This window comes from Oryctolagus cuniculus, chromosome 17 (genome assembly GCF_051225735.1).
Source record: "Oryctolagus cuniculus isolate XC-2025 breed Fujian yellow rabbit chromosome 17, ASM5122573v1, whole genome shotgun sequence".
NCBI classification, from domain to species: domain Eukaryota; kingdom Metazoa; phylum Chordata; class Mammalia; order Lagomorpha; family Leporidae; genus Oryctolagus; species Oryctolagus cuniculus.
This window is the reverse complement of record NC_142883.1, coordinates 42,835,976-42,854,670: the sequence shown is the minus strand read 5'-3', so window position 1 is coordinate 42,854,670 and position 18,695 is coordinate 42,835,976. Positions and strand designations below refer to the sequence as shown.

The 18,695-nt window shown below is 38.6% G+C and overlaps 1 protein-coding gene across 8 annotated transcripts in view; it reads left to right on the top strand.

The window, feature by feature from the left end:
• Positions 1-18,695, top strand: part of NF1 (neurofibromin 1) — a 303,335-nt gene that overhangs the window by 106,503 nt on the left and 178,137 nt on the right. For 4 of the 8 annotated variants that reach the window (XM_070061092.2, XM_089317451.1, XM_051825441.3 and 1 more), the window contains exons 9-14: positions 884-1,057; positions 1,480-1,602; positions 1,852-1,926; positions 4,204-4,233; positions 8,636-8,767; positions 14,576-14,710. In XM_070061092.2, coding sequence (XP_069917193.1) covers positions 884-1,057; positions 1,480-1,602; positions 1,852-1,926; positions 4,204-4,233; positions 8,636-8,767; positions 14,576-14,710 — 669 coding nt within the window. The remainder of the gene's footprint in view (positions 1-883; positions 1,058-1,479; positions 1,603-1,851; positions 1,927-4,203; positions 4,234-8,635; positions 8,768-14,575; positions 14,711-18,695) is intronic. The other 4 variants (XM_070061093.2, XM_002718937.6, XM_051825442.3 and 1 more) reach the window with 1 other exon arrangement.

Below are 18,695 nucleotides of genomic sequence, written 5' to 3'. Positions count from 1 at the left end.
CATGTACACTTGAAAAGACAGTATATTCTGCTGGTATTGAGTTAGGTTACTTTCTGACGTGTTACAGTTGGGAATACATGTGGGTGGAGATGTGAGATTTTAATTTAGGAGAAAAGCCAAGGGAAGAAATTTGCCAGTGAGCTGTAAAGAGGGACTGCGATCACAAGAATGGGTAGTTTTTATTGTTGTTTTTTGTTTTGTTTTGTTTTGTTTTTTTAGAACAACAGAGCAGCCTTGGATATATTCTTATTTCGAAGGCTAAAGATCAACTATAAATAATGTGGGGTGGTAAGAAAGGAGAAGAAGAATTTGACATGGAACATAGCTAAGGCAGTATAAAATTTGGGTGTTTAAAAATTTATCAATGGGGTGGACATTTGGTCCAGCTGATGAGATGCTCCTTGGGATGCCCACACCCCATATCAGAGTGCTTGGCTTCCAGTCCTGGCTCTAATTCCAATTCCAGCTTCCTGTTAATGTGCACGCTGGAAGGCAGCCAAGTGTTTGGGTGCCTGTGCCAGCAATTTGTGGAGTGAACCAGTGGATAGGTCTCTCCTGTCTGTCTCTCTGCCTTTCAAATAAGTAAAAATAAATAAAAAGTATATAACAAAGAAACTATGATCAACTGAATACAGTGCTGAGTTCATTTGCTTATGAAGGATTATTTCTTATATCCCTGCAATAATTCTATAAAGAAAGCAGAGAACAGATGGATTTTTGTGTTTTAGAAACATGTAAATGATGACAGCTACTTAAAGTAGTAAATTAAACCATAAAAATACTCATAAATTATTCATTCTTCATGAGTTTTAGAAGCTCTTTGCTACTTAGATAAATTTGAAGTAGAAGAAGTTTGACATGTTCTTTATTTTGCATTCTCTAGAAATTGTTTCTGGACAGTTTACGAAAAGCACTTGCTGGCCACGGAGGAAGCAGGCAGCTAACAGAAAGTGCTGCCATTGCCTGTGTCAAACTGTGTAAAGCAAGTACTTATATCAACTGGGAAGATAACTCTGTCATTTTCCTACTGGTCCAGTCCATGGTGGTTGATCTTAAGGTGGTAGTCTTATTTTTTCTCTACTATAAAGTTTAAGAAAATTGAGAACACACTTTTAAGAATTCTGTCAAAGAGGGCTACACCAAAGTTCTGAGTCTTTTTTGATTCTAAGTTCATAGGAACTTAGATTGTTGTTGTTCATCAGCCTAAATAGACTGAGAATATGAAAGGAACTCAGTTACCAGTTGCCTTAAATTAGCACTGATAGATGGAAGTGGGTTTAACATACTGTGGAAGTTAGGGCCTGAAAGGAGTCATGTGTGGTGTAGTAAGAATCTTACCAGATTGGTGAGCTATACAATTAGTGTTTCCTGCTTTTTCTGGCAACTTTGTGGGTAGTGTGCTGATGTTATTACATGCCAGTAAAAATGTACTGCATGACCACTCAAAGGCCTTTCTTGTCTGTTGGAATTTTTTTTTAGAACTTGCTTTTTAATCCAAGTAAACCGTTCTCCAGAGGCAGTCAGCCTGCGGATGTGGATCTGATGATTGACTGCCTTGTTTCTTGCTTTCGTATAAGCCCTCACAACAACCAACACTTTAAGGTGAGTGCATTGATTTTTATTCAACTATGTTTACTGTTCCTGTTATCCTTTCTAAATGTGAAGAGACTAGAAAGATGAATAGATAAAAATACTCTTGCCGGTATTTCTCAATGTTAAATGTTCATGTTCACCTCAAGACCTTAAAAACTTATTTTTTAAAAACTTGGTTTTTGGTGTTCCTTTTTGTCTTCATTGATGCTACTGAATACTTTCCTTACAAAGATAATCTGATTTTTCTATTTTCTAAAGATCTGCCTGGCTCAGAATTCACCTTCTACATTTCACTATGTGCTGGTAAATTCACTGCATCGAATCATCACCAATGTAAGTCCAAAAGGTATTGCTAAATTACTGAATTTTTTTCTTTTGTGTGTGTATTGCCTTTTTTCCCCTCCCCTTGTTAAAAAGATGCTATTGGTTTTCACAAAGGTTCTAGACTTAGATTATGGTGTAGAAAGATTTCTCCGAGGTGATTGTATCTTTTAATTGATATGTAGTTGTACTTTTCATATTCAGCATTGATGTGAGGGCCCTTTTTGAGGTAAATTTAATAAGATTATCTGGGAAGATTAAATCTATAACACTTTATTTAGATAAATGAGAACAGTGCCACTGAAAATATAATTTTCCGTTTTCATCTCAAAGCTCCTTCACATATTGATTTGAATACTCTTAGCCCTCCTTGCAGCACTTGAGACATTGAAACTTGTTACCTGATCACTTGATTGCAAAGTGATAGTATTTGTGTTGTAGCCAAGTATATGGCATGTTTAAAAAATGCTGAGACCATATTTGATTGTACTTTTTAGTCCTTAAACAAAAGGAAATATTAACATACTTCAGAAGAGGTATTTATAAGATAGAAAAGTATATTAGACAAAAAAATTAAACTCATTAGAAGTTTTTTGTGATATAGGTACCAAGTAGAAAGATAACTAAACTTTGAGATTTGAACCATGGATTTTTTTTTTTTTTTAATTTTATTTATTCAAGAGGTAGAGTTACAGACAGAAAGGTCTTCCATCTGCTGGTTCACTCCCCAAATGGCTGCAATGGCCAGAGCTGGGCTGATCCGAAGCCCCGAGCTTCTTCTGGGTCTCCCATGCAGGTCCCCAAACACTTGGTCCATCTTCCACTGCTTTCCCAGGCCATAGCAGGGAGCTGGATCAGAAGAGGAGCAGCCAGGATATGAACTTGTGCCCATATGGGATGCCAGCACCACAGGCAGAGGCTTTGCCCACCATACCACAGTGCTGGCCCTGGACCATGGATCTTTAAATTGTATTTTGAAGATTCTCAGGTGTTATCTTCTACTTTTTTTGAAAGAAGATTTATTTATTTATTTATTTGGAAGGTGTAGCCATAGAGAGAAAAGAGGAGGGTAGGGAGAAGAAGCAGAGAAAAAAGAAGGGGAGGAGGAAGGGCAGGAGAGAGAAAAAGAGAGAGGGAAAGAGAAGGATCTTCCATCTGCTGGTTCACTCCCCAGATGGCTAAAACAGCCAGATTTGGGTCAGTCAAAAGCCTAGAAGTGGCAACCCTATCCTGTCTCCCATGTGAGTGGCAGGGGACCAAAGTACTTGGACCAAAGTCTGCCGCCTTTCCAGGAGCATTAGCAGGTAGCTGGATGGAAGCAGAGAAGTCAAGACTTGGACTGGCGCTCCGATAGGGGATGCTGGCATCACATGCTGCAGTCTGTTCTGCTGTGCTACAACACCAGCTCCTCGGCTAGTGCTTTTTATAGTTCCACTGTGATCCATTGAGGGTTATCGTACTTAACATGTAAATTGGTCATCTTTGTTTTCCTTCCTTGCAAGGACTTTAATCAGTAATAATCTAGTATATTTGCCCTGTTGATAATAAAATTCTATTTTAAGACTGTGTATTTCATGTATTAAAAATACCTTCCTCTCCTCAATTTCCTGGCATGCTTTGAATTAAAACCAAGTGCCCATATTTTCTTTTATCCTTCCTGCAGGGAAAAAATAACTGTTGATAAAGCTATGGAATGACACATTGAGTTTTCCTCCCTAAGGTGTCAGGAGCATCTTAGGAGTGTAAATCTTTGTTGCACAGGACCTGCCCTGTGCACTGCAAGACATTTAGCTCCTTTGGTCCTCAGTTAAGCGCCCTCTGTGCCACATTCCTCCAATCCCTCATCAGTATGAACAACTAAAAATGCTTTCAAGAATGATACCTCCTTTGATCATCACTGAGTTAAACTGTAGGTAGAGTTAACATTGAATATTCTTTGTTTTAAAAAAGGGAAATTTAATGAATCAATGTAGATAAAACATATTTGTATTAAAATATTTAAATTTAAATTTCTGTACTTTTGCCACTGTAATGAACTCAGAACATTGTACCCTCAAAGTTTATTTTCAAGGCCATTAAAAATGGGGAGAGGGGAGAGTCCCTTTTTCGGAAATAAAATATTTTTCCCTCTTTGGCTCATCATACTAAATATATTCCATTTATTAGGATGGATAGTTTTATATAAGTGCTTAAAATTTGTATTTAATAAACCCAAGTATATACTCTTTTGATGCTTTGTGGTTAGTTACTTTAATTGTGAAATATTTTTGTCTACAATTGAATATATAGAGCACTTTCAAGCATGGACTTGGCACTGCTGTAAGTGGCTGAGCTGCTCCTTTCTGGGTCTTAAGCATGCCTGGAGTGAGCCTTCATGCATGCCTCAGTGTACTTGGTGCTGGTGGTTGTGCATCCCTTCTGCTCAAATGAGAACTGCATGTGTGAAGGTGGAGTGTGTCTGCATCAGAGGTCAAGTCATCTGGAAATCCTGTTTTTATAAAGGAAGACCTGCTTTGACTAATTTTTAAACATTGAGCACTAGGAACTTTGTCATAATAGTTTGAAAAGGAACATAAATGTTAGTCCTAAGTATCATTTAAAATCATACTTTAAGGTACTGACACTTTATTGTTATCGATTGCTTGGGAAGTTGTGTTTTAGCTTCCTTCCCTTATTTCGGTTTGATGCTAATAGATACTAAATCTGAAGTAGTTTCTGACCGAAAAGAAAAGGACTTTTTATAAAATAAATGTGCAAATTTATAGAATTGACTATTACAGAGTCTTACTGAAGCCAATTATAATTATTGGGAAGGTATTTCATGACTCAAAATCACATGAAATTTTTCTTACCTACTTTGACTCCTGATCTTAAATTCACTTGTAGTGTAAGATTTCTTTATCAGTGATTCTTGGTTCAATACACCCCATAAGTTCTCTTCCATGGTTCATTAACTAGTTCATATATTTTTTGTTTTTTAATTATCACATTCTCAAATAAGTTTTATTGATGTATTTTTGTATTTTTGAGAGTTTATGTAGGATTAATGATGGTGTTTGGAGTTTTATTTTGCTTATGTGAAACACACTCATATTTGGTTCATCAATACTGTGTTTAGATTGAAAATATTCTGTTTCTTCCTAGGATTTCTTTATTGATTATTTGGATTTTTATAATGCAAGTTTTCAGCAGTTTCTAAAATGGCCCCTTCTTTTAAATTATGGCATGTCATAAAAGATGAATTACAGCTCTAAGATTTGTGTTATATACTTAATCTTTATAGGCTTGCTTTAGGTTAAATGAGATATGTAGTTGGGAAACTAAAAATAATACAAATGTGGACCTGCTGTCTTAGACTTTACCGGTAAATGCAGTAGATACAATAGTACTTTATTTCCATTTTTCCCTACAGGAGTTGATTTTCATTTACAGAGAATGAGATGATCTCTTTCTACCCAGAGATTGTAGTTAAAGGAGTTGGTTCTTAGGCATTTGAAAATTATTTAATCTTTGGAGGAACTGCTACATGATTTGCTCAAATTCTACAAGTATTATCATTTGGCAGTAGATTTAGAATTTTCGAAGAATAAAAGAGGAAGTTACTTGGCTAGTTCAGAAAGGATACTTTCAGTAACTACTCAGAGTACTAAAAATTTTTTTTCTTTACCAATTATATGATGTCTTGGTTTTAATGCCTATTTATTTGAAAGTGTGTCTTTAAAATGAATGAATTAATATATTAGGAAAAACAAAAGTTGTGAAAGATCACTGAATCTTAAGGCTAAATTGTACTGCTACCACAGTGCGATTTCAACAGTTATCAAAAATGACTGTAATTCAGGTAAGATGTTACATGGGCTGCTTGGCTCTTTGAGTTTCCAACAAAATTTTATGGGATCTGTAGGATGAGGAAGACCCTCCCCTCGGTATACTTTGTGTTTATTCAGTAACTCCAGTTGTAAAATGTAGTAAAAGGTAGAAATCAACATGCATTGGTTGCTTTAGGCAAACCATGTATTCAAACTGTCCAGAGTCTGAGGAATCCATTACATCACCAGACTAAAAATCAGTCTTTTAAAGGGACTAGCTTAAATGAAGTCAGAAACGAAGGAAGGGCATAAATACCATGCTATGTTTAGAAAACAAAAACAAAACGAAAAACAGCAAACAAAGGTATTTTTTGCCCCACTGCTTTAGGGCCGCTTCCTGAGTGGAATGCTCAAATTACATTATCATAAATTGGTTTTGTATTTTACTGTCCAGTAATATCCAGTGAGTAGAGTTTGTAATTCACAAACTGTTTTGGTTAAGGCATTATAACTTGATGTTACTCAAAATATCCTGAGAAGTTTGAGCTAAGAAATGAAATACTGAGACTTCCGCTTTTTTTTTCTTCATGATTTATTTATTTACTTATTTGAAAAAGTTACAAGAATGAGGGACAGAGATCTTCCATCTGTGTTTACTAACCAGATGGTCTCAACCTCCAATGCTGACCCAGGCTGAAGCCAGAGATTCTTTCAGGTCTCCCACATGGGTGCAGAGACCCAAACACTTGGGCCATCCTCCACTGCTTTCCCAGGCATATTAATAAGGAGCTGGATTAGAAGTTAAGCAGCCAGGACTGGAACTGGCACCCATATCAGATGCCAGCATCACAGGTGGCGGCTTTACCTGCTATGCTGCGATGCTGGCCCCCCTTTTAAAAAAAATGTATTGGGGCTGGTGCTGTGACATAGCAGGTTAAGCTGCTATGTTGCTGGCATCCCATATGGATGCAGTTCAAGTCCCGACTTCTCTGCGTCTGATCCAGCTCCTTGCTAATGTGCCTGGGAAAGCAACAGAGGATGACCCAAATTCTTGGGTCCCTGCATCCACATAGGAGACCTGGAAGAAGCTCGTGGTTCCTGGCTTTGGCCTGGCCCAGCCTTGACTGTTGCAGCCATTTGGGGAATGAACCAGTGGATGGAAGATATTCTCATTCTCTCTCTCTCTCCCCCTCCCTCCCTCCCTCCCTCCCTCCCTCCCTCTCTCCCCCCACCCTCCTCTTTCTCCCCTTCTCTTCTCTCTCTCCCTCCCTCCCTCCTTCCCTCTCTCTTTCCCCCTCCCTCTCTTTCTTTTTCTGTAACTCTGACTTTCAAATAAATAATAAGTCTTTAAAAAAACATATTTATTACTTATGTAAGAGGCAGAGGTGTGGGGTAGGATGTAGGGGAAACAGTGTTCCCCTGTTGGTTGATTCACTCTCCAAATGCCCACAGTAGTTCTGGGCTGTGCCAGGCCCAAGAGCTGGGATCCAGGAATTCATTCCAGGCCTCCTGTGTGGGTTGCAGGGACCCAACTATTTGGCTAGTTATTTATTGCCTCCCAGGATAAGCATATAGTGGAAGATGGAACTGGGAGAGAAACCCGGAGTCAGTCTCAGGCACTCCTATGATGTGGATGACATAAACCAGCATCTTAAACACTAGATCAAATGCCTACTCCCTTAACTTAGTTTTGAATAAGAAAGAACCTGGGAATAGGAAGCTATTAAATCCCCTTTATTTACTATTTGATATACAGTATTGTCCTGTCTTTCTTTAATAGGAGTATTGTAAATTGGAAACCTGTATTTTAAGTCATCCCAGTTCACGCATACTTTCCATATGTAATAAAAAATCATCCAATTATTTCAATGTTAACTGATAAATGAACTTGATAGACAGTGATTTTCTTAATTGTCATTTTTAATATATTCATTTAAAAGTGAAGATACACTTTCAAATAAATTGGCACTAAAAACAACATCAAAGCTAAGGAGCTTAAATGGACATAGAAAAGTAAGTACTTAATATAAACTTTTAAAAATATTTAGCTGGGATTAGTTTGTCTTTTCTATTTTTTTTTTTTTGAGATTATTTTTATTTGAAAGACAGAGGAACAGAGAGGGAAAGACAGAGGTAGATGTTTTCCATCTGTTGGTTCACTCCCCCAATGTCTGCTACCTGCCCTGGCTGAATCCAGGAACCTGGAACTCCGTCCTCCTCAGGTGGCAGGGTCCCATGTACTGTTTTCCCAGCGCGTTAGTAGGGAGCTGCTTCACAAGCAGAAGCTTTAACCCACTGTGCCACAATGCTGGTCCCAGTTTGTCTTTGTTTGTGAAGATCATTAGTGTTCCATGTATTGTGCCATCATTGCATATCAGTTTAAGATGATAGGTTACTAATAGCTTTATCTCATTTATGAATTTCATGTTGTAATTATCATTGTTGTTTGTAAGCATATAAATAGTGGTTTGCCACATTTTCCTTCAAGATTGTGTTGAACCATTAATCTCTTTTGAAGCTTTCATAATAGTATTCTTATCTGGGAAAATATATACCGTATATGCATGTGTTTCTGAAATACGTAAAACATTAAAGAACAAGATTGTCTACAGAATCAGCTATCTAAAGACCTTGTTTTTCAAATTCATTAGCTTATCAGTGAGAAAAAACAACCTCATGCACATACTCATAAAGTTTTCTCATGTTCATGATTCTATTTCAGAATAAATGTATGGGTTAGCATTTGAATTAAGGACATAATTTGAAGACTTTGGAAATCACGGGATGTGTGTGCATGGTTTTAGAGACTTTATGATGCAGGGATGGATAAATCTTAAAATTATAGTGATAACCAGAGCATACAACTCAGATAATGTTGTATGTTTTCCCCTCTATGGTCTGTTTTTCTCTAGTCTGCACTGGATTGGTGGCCTAAGATTGATGCTGTGTATTGCCACTCAGTTGAACTTCGAAATATGTTTGGTGAAACCCTTCATAAAGCACTTCAGGGCTGCGGAGCACACCCAGCAATACGAATGGCACCGGTAAGAGGAATCGTGGGTTTTGAATCCCACCTTCTTTCTGTTGTACCTTTAGTGTCTTTGTCACATTACTAACTCTCTAATTATTTTACAAAGTCAAATGAGTCCTTCCTTTGCCATAAATCTTGCGTTATGTTGTATGTTACACTGTTGTGAATACTAGTGTATAATGTTCATTTTTCACTGTTTCATTGAATTAAACTTGTTTCTCTTAAAGAAATTTTCTCGAGGAATGCTGTTAAAATCCTAATGAATATCACTTTTTTCCTTTTTTAAGCTTCTTTCTGGGGTGAACTAAATATGAATTTTTCCTTATGAATCAAAATATTTTAACTTCTACTTTTTGGGGATGAGTAAGGTAGACTGACTCCTGACTCCTGGGCTGGAGTGAATGTTCCTACTCATGCACATGTTCACTCATTGGGTACTAAATATTACACTTAGCAAATACAATTTTAATTTATTAACTTAAAATACTTATGCATTTAAAAATGTACTTATGTACTTATGCATTTAAAAATGATAGGACAGTCTGACCTTGAAGTTTGCATTTAAACTTAATAAAAACAGACTGTTTCTATATTAGAAATTATTACCCTAAAAATGAAACTTAAACAGGTAATGCTAGGATTGTCTAAGTAATTTCTTGGTGTTTATATATTATGAGTGTTATACATAGTGACTCTTGACATTGGTGGTGCTTTGTCTTCTGCTTACTCTCTGTTCTCATTGCTTGCTGTCACTCACATAACCAGATGCCAGCCAGTCACTATTTTGCATGGCAGGTGGCTTCTGTATTTGTGTGACCCACTATAACTGCTCAGAGAAGTCTTTGTGGTGTCTCTGACATTTCTGTGGATAGTGACCATCGTAGCCCCATCCTGTCACTTCAGATGAACGTGTAGTATCTTTACCATTGGCTTTATCTGGTAAATTAACCATTTCATACATAACATAATTTAAACAGCTTCTTCCTTGGCATGCTTCTCTGTTTCAAAGTTCCCTTAGTCAATAAAGTACTTCTGTTTTGTGCAATTTTGATTGACTCTTATCTAGTTGTCATTAATTGTTTTTAAGGATTGATTATCTTAGATGATCAAAAAAAGATTTTTATGTACCAGGGATTGTTTTGCCTTAAATAGATGATGGCAATGAAGTTTCATTAAATAACTTTAAAATACAAGATTAGTTTTCAGTTGTGTTCTTGCAATGCCAAGGACTTAATTTTTTTTAAAGGTGAAAAATTTTCAATACAGATTTGAGTTAATTGGAGACAAACATAAATTACAGCTATTTAATGTTTTAAGTAGATTATTTTTTAAAGTCTTAGCAAATCACTTGGAATAAATTATTTAAAAATTATTGTGCTACTTATTCATTCCAAATATCTTCTGGAAAGCTGAAACTTCATTTGACTTTTAAAGTTTCCTCTTTTCTGTTTTCTAGTTGTTATTTTCATCAGAGAAAAATAATTGGAAAATTTAATGCAAAATTTATTTTTAGAATAAGAAAATTTAGTATCTGGATGATCCTTAAAGTAAATCTCATTCCTCATAAACCTGATAAGTTAACAATCAGGCAACAAAGAATAGAAATACTGGCCTTACTCTAGTTCCCAGATGCAGTACTAATGCCAAGGAAGCATGGCGAGCTAAACACAATTCTTACCCTCACAGGTATTCCAGGCAGTAGTCTTTAGCTGCTTGAAAACAACAACAACTACTACTACTAGTACTACTACTACTACTACTACTACTACTACTACTACTCCTTTTTCCTTTTCCTCTTCCTCCTCCTCCCCCCTACGCCTCCTTCCTCTCCCCTTCTCCTTCTTCCCTCTCTTCTTCCTCCTCCCCCTTCCTCCCCCTTCCTCCTTCCCCTCCTCCCTCTTCCCTCCTCCTCCACCCTTCCTCCTTCTCCCTCTCCTCCTCACTCTCCTCCTCCTCCTCTCCTTCTTCTTCTTCATTTATTTAAGAGATTGAGTTACAGACAGAGGGAGAAACAAAGAGAAAGGTCTTACATCTGCTGGTTCACTCCCCCATATGGCCGCAATGGCTGGAGCTGGGCCTTGGAAGCCAGGAGATTTTTCCGGGTCTCCCACATGGGTGCAGGGGCCCAAGCACTTGGGCCACCACCTGCTGCTTTCTCAGACCACCAGCAGAGAATTGGCTCAGAAGTGGAGCAGCTGGGATCTGAACTGGTACCCATATAGGATGCCTGTACCGCAGGTGGAGGCTTAACCTGCTACACCACAGTGCCAGCCCCTTAAAACTTCGAGTGAAGAACTCACTATAAGTGCTCATAAATCTGCACATACGGTGAATATATAATAAGTGATGTAGAGATAACACCTTACTCCAGGATTCCGTCTCAGCCTTGGCACTGTTGACATGTTGGACTAAGCTCTTTGCTGTGGGGAGCTGTTCTTGTACGTTGTGGGGTGTTTAGAGCACCTCTGGCCTCTACCCACCAGATGCCAATAGCACCCCTTCCATTTTTGAAAACCCAAAAATTTCTACACATTTTTCAGATGTACCCTAGAGAACACATTGCTCTTAGTTGAGAACCACTGTATTACAGGATGTGTTCACGTTTCAACTGGGGTATGATAATGGATGAAGCTATCAACCTCCTATGTTTGGATACCAATTTTCTGTTAGTATCATATAAGATTATATTATTGTCTCAGGTTGGACTTTGAGTCATTTCAGCTCTTTAGCTTTTTTCATATGAATATTGAATGATAGTTTCAACTTCCTTTGCACTTTTGTAGTATTCTTTAACATTTGAAACATTTGTCTTCGTACTAATCATTTCCTATTTTAAACCTAAGATCTGTTTTTGTAAAATGAAAGCCTGCCAATATTAGATGTATGGATTTTCACAGCTGTGTGTAATTGCTGAGCATTTTTTGTCTTAAATGAGTATCCTGGCTCAGCAAATGCTTCTTGCATGCCTAAAAATTGAGTCATATGGTCTTACTTTGTAAGTGTTACAGGCCCTTAAGAGATACCTGAAGACTTTGGCTCATGAATTTCTTTCCAGACGTGGTTGCCCCCCATCTTTGGTCAGAGTACACATACCAGCCCGAGTTCCCACTGATATCTGCAGTATGGAGGCTCAGTTTAAAAATTAATGAATGAATTATTTCCCCTTACATTTCTGATTAATGAATTACAGTTCTTATTTAGTAAATTTTTCCTGACTTTATATATATAATCACTTATGGTCATTACATGAAAAGCTATTTGAATTAAATAGATTTACTGGAATTTTTCAAGTCTTAAATTTCATTAGGTAGATGTGCTAGAAGAAATTTTATAGCTGATAATTGAGATTAAGAGATGACATAATTAAACTAATATTTATGTTTTTGGAAATGATTGCTAAGAGATCATTCTTATATCTGCTAATTTTTTTCAATTCTTACATTCCTGTATATAAGAACAATTTGATGGTTACATTTAGTTACATCATAGTAAATAAATTCTCAATGAAGATTTCACCTTGACTTAAGGTATAACACCTTGACTTAGAAAAAATTATAATTTAGTGGGAGCAAACACTTGAAACAGAATTTATTAAATGCATTTGTCAGTTTGCCTTGAGTGTTATTAATATGACAGCAAACATATGTTGTGTTAGTTTGTTTCTTGAATGACATATATGAGCATAAATCTGTTCATTAAATAACTATTCTTTCCTTTGCAGAACCAAAAGCTTTCATTGTCCTTGTTTATAATAGCAATGCAATGTGCACACTTGAATATTGAGGATAGTTACTGTGTGATACAGATATCCATCTCCATATTTTATCTGTGAAAGACAGCTTGTGGGCTGGAGTTGTACAGTAGGTTAAGCTACCACCTCTGTTGCTGGTATCCCATTTGGGTGCTGGTTCAAGTTCTGGCTGCTCCATTTCTGACTTAGCTCCCTGCTAATGTGCCTGGGAAAGGAGCAGAAGATGGCCCAAGTGCTTAGGCTACTGCCACCCATGTGGGAGACCCAGATGGAATTCTAGGCTCCTGGTTTTGGCCTACCCATCCCTGACTATTGGGACCGTTTTGGGAGTGACCAGTGGATGGAAGATCATTCTTTGTCTCCCTCTTTCTTTCTGTAACTCTGACTTTTTTTTTTTAAAGAGAATTATTTATTTAAAAGGCACAGTTGCGGAGAGAGAGGGAGGGAGAGACAGAGAGAGAGAGATCTTCCATCTGATGGTGTACTCTTCAAATGTCCGCAATGGCTGGAGCTGGGCCAGGCCAAAGCCAGGAGCCAGGAGCTTCTACCTGGTCTCCCACATGAGTACAGGGGCCCAACCACTTGGGCCATGCTCTGCTGTTTTTCCAGGTGCATCAGCAGAGAGCTGGACTGGAAGTGAAGCAGCCAGGATTCTAACTGGTGCCCATATGGGTTGCTTGCATTGCAGGCAGCAGCTTAGCCCACTACACCACAACTCCCGCCCCTGTAACTCTGTCTTTTAAATAAATAAATACATCCTGGGGGTGGGGGGGAGGGTGGGGAAGAGCCTGTTTACTTGGAGATTTTCATATGGGTGATAGATGGTGCTTAGTGTGTTATTTTCATTTGTGGTATACTCATATGAAGGAATCCATGTCAAAATCAGATATTCTATGTCTTTTAAAGGAACAGAGGAAATATTTTATAAGAATAGAGAAAAAGGTGATATTGCATCCAGAATATACTTGTTAGAATTTTGGTTGAATAACATCCATAATTAATTATGATAGTTTACTATAGTATCTTTGGTTGAAACACATTTTCTTTAATTTTTACTTATTTGAAAGGCAGAGACACAAAGATTTTTCTATTTGCTGATTCCCCAAATCCAGCAACAGCCTGGGCTGGACGAGGTAGAATCTGGGAGTCAGAAACTTGATCTGGGCATCCGTGTAGGTGGCAGGGACCCAAGAACCTGAGCTGCCTCCCAGGGTGTGCACTAGCAGGAAGCTGGAGTCAGAAGCAGAGGCGGGACTCAGATGCAGGCACTCATATGGGATGTGGATGTCCTACGTGGCTCTTACCCACTGTGCCAAAATGCCTGCCCTCCAAACATGTGCTCCATGATTTAATCTTTCTCAAAGCGTTCTCTCTGTTTTATGAATGGTTTTTAGGTAGAATGCATGCAGGCTGTCACTTTGAAGAGAGATGGAATGCCATCAAAAGCAAAATTACAGTTAATCTGTTAAACATGGAGGTACTCTGTATAGCATATTTCATCAGTTCTCAGAAGCACACGTTTTCACTCTTTCAATTTGGAGATGTGTCTTGTATCATATCATAAAATGATCATAGTTTCTCATTCCTTTGGGTACATCAAATAATAGTATTTCTTACAACTGATAGGTTGTAGAATCTATGAAATATTTGCATATATGTGTGACTAAGTGTTTGTTAAATGAGTTGCCCACTGTGTGGATTTGTGAAACTGTAGATAAAATATTTTCCCTTGTGTTTCCTTGTGTGAAAAATTGTTTTTTATGTTAGGAGTCAACCAGATATTAAGTTTTTATTATTTTAATAGATTTTCATTAAATATTATTAGATTGATTATATAAGGATATGAGTGGTACAGATATTTTTCATTCTTTTTTTAAACTTAATAGTATTAACTTTATGCTTCCTGTTGAGTGTTTCTACCAATACCACACATTTGGTGGTATAAAATATATCTGTTTACTTTTCAAAACTTTTTAATAATTCATTTCTTTTAAAAAGTTGAAAAATTGTTACCCTGAATATGATATCTGATTCTTATAAGGTGTTGCCATGTTCATATTTTGTTTTTAGAGTCTTACTTTTAAAGAAAAAGTAACAAGCCTTAAATTTAAAGAAAAACCTACAGACCTGGAGACAAGAAGCTATAAATATCTGCTCTTGTCTATGGTGAAACTGATTCATGCGGATCCAAAGCTCTTGCTTTGTGTAAGTATTTTTATGAAATCCTTTGACGTTATTTCACTAATTTACATTGGATTAATGGGAATGCTGAGATGTTAAAATAGTCATTAAGTAAAGAACACCTTTGCTAATATCTTTCTGATCATATCTGAAACCTGAGATATCCCTAAGAAAAGTAACTTAGGGGTTGGCATTGTTGTATAGTAGGTAAAGTTGCTGCCTGCGATACTGGCATCCCATATGGACACCGATTTGTGTCTGGCTGATCTGCTTCTCATCCAGCTTCCTGCTAGTGGCCTAGGAAAAGCAGTCGAAGATGGCCCAAGTGCTTAGTCCCCTGTGACCCATGTGGGAGACATGGATGAAGCTCCTGGCTTCAGCCTGCCCCAGCACTGGTGGCAGGGACCAACTAGTAGCAGGAATGTCTGTCTCTGTCTCTCCCTCTCTGTCTGTAACTTTTTTTTTTTTTTTAAGACTTATTTGAAAGTCAGAGTTACACAGAGAGAAGAGAGGCAGAGAGAGAGAGAGAGGTCTTCCATCCACTGGTTCCCTCCCCATTTGGCTGCAATGGCCGGAACTGCACCAGTCCAAAGCCAGGAGCCAGGAGCTTCTTCCAGGTCTCCCACGTGGGTACAGGGCCCCAAGCACTTGGGCCATCTTCTACTGCTTTCCCAGGGCATAGCAGAGAGCTGGATCAGAAGAGGAGCAGCTGGGCACCCATGTGGGATGCCGGTGCTTCAGGCCAGGGCGTTAACCTGCTGAGCCACAGTGCCGGCCCCTATCTGTAACTCTTTCAAATGAATAAATAAGTCTTTAAGGAAAAGAAAAGAAAACTAACTTACAAGAATCCTGATAGAATTAGGTCCGATTTCTGAACCTTTCTTGCTACTTTGCCTTGTCATGAAACTGGTATACTTTGGTGAGAGCTTCGCTGTCTCACTGTGACCAGGCTGGGCATCCTGCAGGCATCATCCTGGGATGGAGTGGAGGTCATGAAGCAACTATGAAGCAGCGCTTTCTGCCTCTGCTCTCCTGCTTTTCCTAATCTCCAGTTGGTGTTGCCACACACTTCAGCTTTTCTGTTGCCCTGCCTTCCTCTTCTCAGCCTCCTTTTATTGGTGGCTCTGCCTGTAAATGCGGTATTTGGAGAATAGCCTGCCCTTACTGCCTCACCTGGAGTTAGGTTCCTGAGAACATCACTGTGGTACACAGAGAAAATGAGGGCTGGTATAAATGCTCTAAGTGTGAGATAGTTGCATTGGTGTGCACCCTGGAGAAAGACTACCTCCTAGCTGTTCATTTTCTGTGCCTTGGTTTTCTCTTCTGAAATATGGGGGTTATAACCATTCCTACCTCAGAGAGGTTGTTAAGACTGAAGATAGCACATGTAAGCCTTTTAGGAATACTGTATAATGCATAATAAGTATCACCTATTACCTGTTGTTACTATTAATAAGATAGAATTAGCATTATTAATGCCCCAAATGTCGCAGTTCTATATTATAAAGTTCATAGGACGGCATATTCAACCTTTGTTGAGTTTCTGCAGTCCCAGGAGAGCAGCTACTAAGTTTTCTTATTGCTTTGTTCAGTAACAGGATTTTTAAGTGGTAGAGTGCTTTCCATTTTGGTGGCATGTTTTTAAATTACTGTGATACAGAGTTTCATAGCTAGATGTGCATATTTTTAGGGGTTCTATGAATCTCCTGATTTTTTTAAGTTAGTGATTTTTCTGAAATGAAGAAAACAGGATTTCCATAAGAATCAGTGACCTCAAAAGGCAGCTAGTGATATTTTGAACTTTATGAAAAGCCCACAGCAATCTGAGAGTTTAATAAAATAAATAGCTAGATCTCTGGTGTGGAAAACTTTCAGAAGACCTGTCAATGAGACTCAATTCTTTATGTAGCACAAGTTATTTCTGATGATATTTCATTATACATGTCACATAATATTAGCATTACTTTGTTTATATGGCTTTAATTCAGGTTCAGAGAATGCACCAAAAGTCACAAATATCTTTTATGTTAAATATATTACCATTTGAAGGACAAGAATTTAAATAAAATTTACTGTTTTCCAAGGGTCATTTAAATTGTTTTCTTTGCTGCCATCTAGTGGTTATGTAACTTTTCTTAAAGGAACCACAGTTTAAACCAGTGAAGGATGCCTTATAAATATTTCATTATTTAATGTTTTACATACAAAAATTCTAAGTCTCAGTAAGTATGAGGGATGGCAGGAATAATTATTAAATGTTCTCAGTTATGGTATCTTTAATATCATAAGGTTTTGTTGCCTTCTCTATTTTTCATCTCAGTCCCAATCCATGTTACACTCGATTTTTCAAGTTTTTTAATTGCTCAGCTTGTATCATTTATTTTTTAAAAAGATTTATTTATATACTTGGAAGGCAGAGTTAGAGAGAGGGAGAGACAGAGATCTTCCATTCTCTGGTTCACTCCTCAGGGCTGCAACAACTAGGTCTGGGCCACTCTGAAGCCAGGAACAAGGAACTCCATCCTGGTTTCACACATGGGTGGCAAGGGCCCAAATACTCGGGTCATTTTATGCTGCCTTCCTAGGCACATTAGCAGGAAGCTGGATTACAAATGGAGCAGCTGTGATTCAAACTGGTATTCCAGTGTGGGATGCCAGTGCTGCAGGCAGTGACTTAACCAGCTGTGCTGTGACGTGGACCCCCTTTTCTTTTATTTAGTCATTACTTTATTTGTTTCAAAGGAAGAGAGAGGAGCAGACAGAGATCTCCCATTTACTTGTTCACTCTCTGATTGGCTGAAATAATTGGGGCTGAGCCAATCTGAACCCCAGAGCCAAAAACTCAATCCAGTCTCATGTGTGGGTGGTAATTACTTGGCCATCATCTGCTGCCTTCCAGAGTGGGCATTAGCAAAAAGCTTTATTGGCAGCAGAGTCAGTACTTGAAACTAGACAGTGTGGTATGAGAGGTGGCTTTCCATCCAGTCTTAACTAGTAGCTTGTATCATTTCTTACATTGCCCTAATCACAATGAGCTCTTTAAAAACCAGGTTTTTTTTTTTTTTTTTCCCCAGGCAGTTAGTGTGAGAGATAGAGAGAAAGGTCTTCCTTCTGTTGGTTCACCCCCAAGATGGCCGCTACAGCCAGCGTGTTGCGCCGATCTCAAGCTAGGAGCCAGGTGCTTCCTCCTGGTCTTCCATGCAGGTGCAGGGCCCAAGCACTTGGACCATCCTCCACGGCACTCCCGGGTCACAGCAGAGAGCTGGACTGGAAGAGGATCAACCGGGACAGAACCGGCGCCCAAACTGGGACTAGAACCCGGGGTGCCGGTGCCGCAGGTGGAGGATTAGCCAAGTGAGCCATGGCACTGGCCCAAAAACCAGGTGTTTTAAGGTCCACTGCCCAACTTAAAACTCTTTAGTTTAAATTGCTGTTAGGAAAAAGACCAAACTCCACATAGACCCATAAGGTCATACAGTTGTTGCTGTGGATTCGTTTTGAGAGGAGAAGCGCAGTGGGGGCAAGAGGCACAGAGTCACCACACAGACCCCGGGAGTTGGGTGAAAGCAGGCCAGAGGCGAGCAGCCCACAGACTCATTTATTTCAGTTGGTACAGCAGCTTATATAGCTGAGGTAGCCAATCCAGTCAAGGGGTGGTTTATGCCCTAACCAATCACAGCCTGTTGCCAGGCAGGCTCCGTTGCCAGGTGGGTTTCGAAGCCATTCCTAAGTAACTGATGCTCACTTGCCAATGACCATCTTGGCATGGCCTTCTCATTCCACCAGATACAGTGTCTTTTCACCTACCACTTCTTCCACATCTAGCGTTGCATTTTTTTCTGACTTACCGATTCTAGTCATGATGGCCTTTCTTTCAGTTCCTGACCATATTCCTTCATACCTGCCTTTCACAGGCTTTTCCCTCTGCCTAGAATCCCCTTCCCTCTCCTTTCAGTGTAGTAATTCCTGCATATTCTAAGGTATTATCACTGCTCCAAGAAAGCTTCAC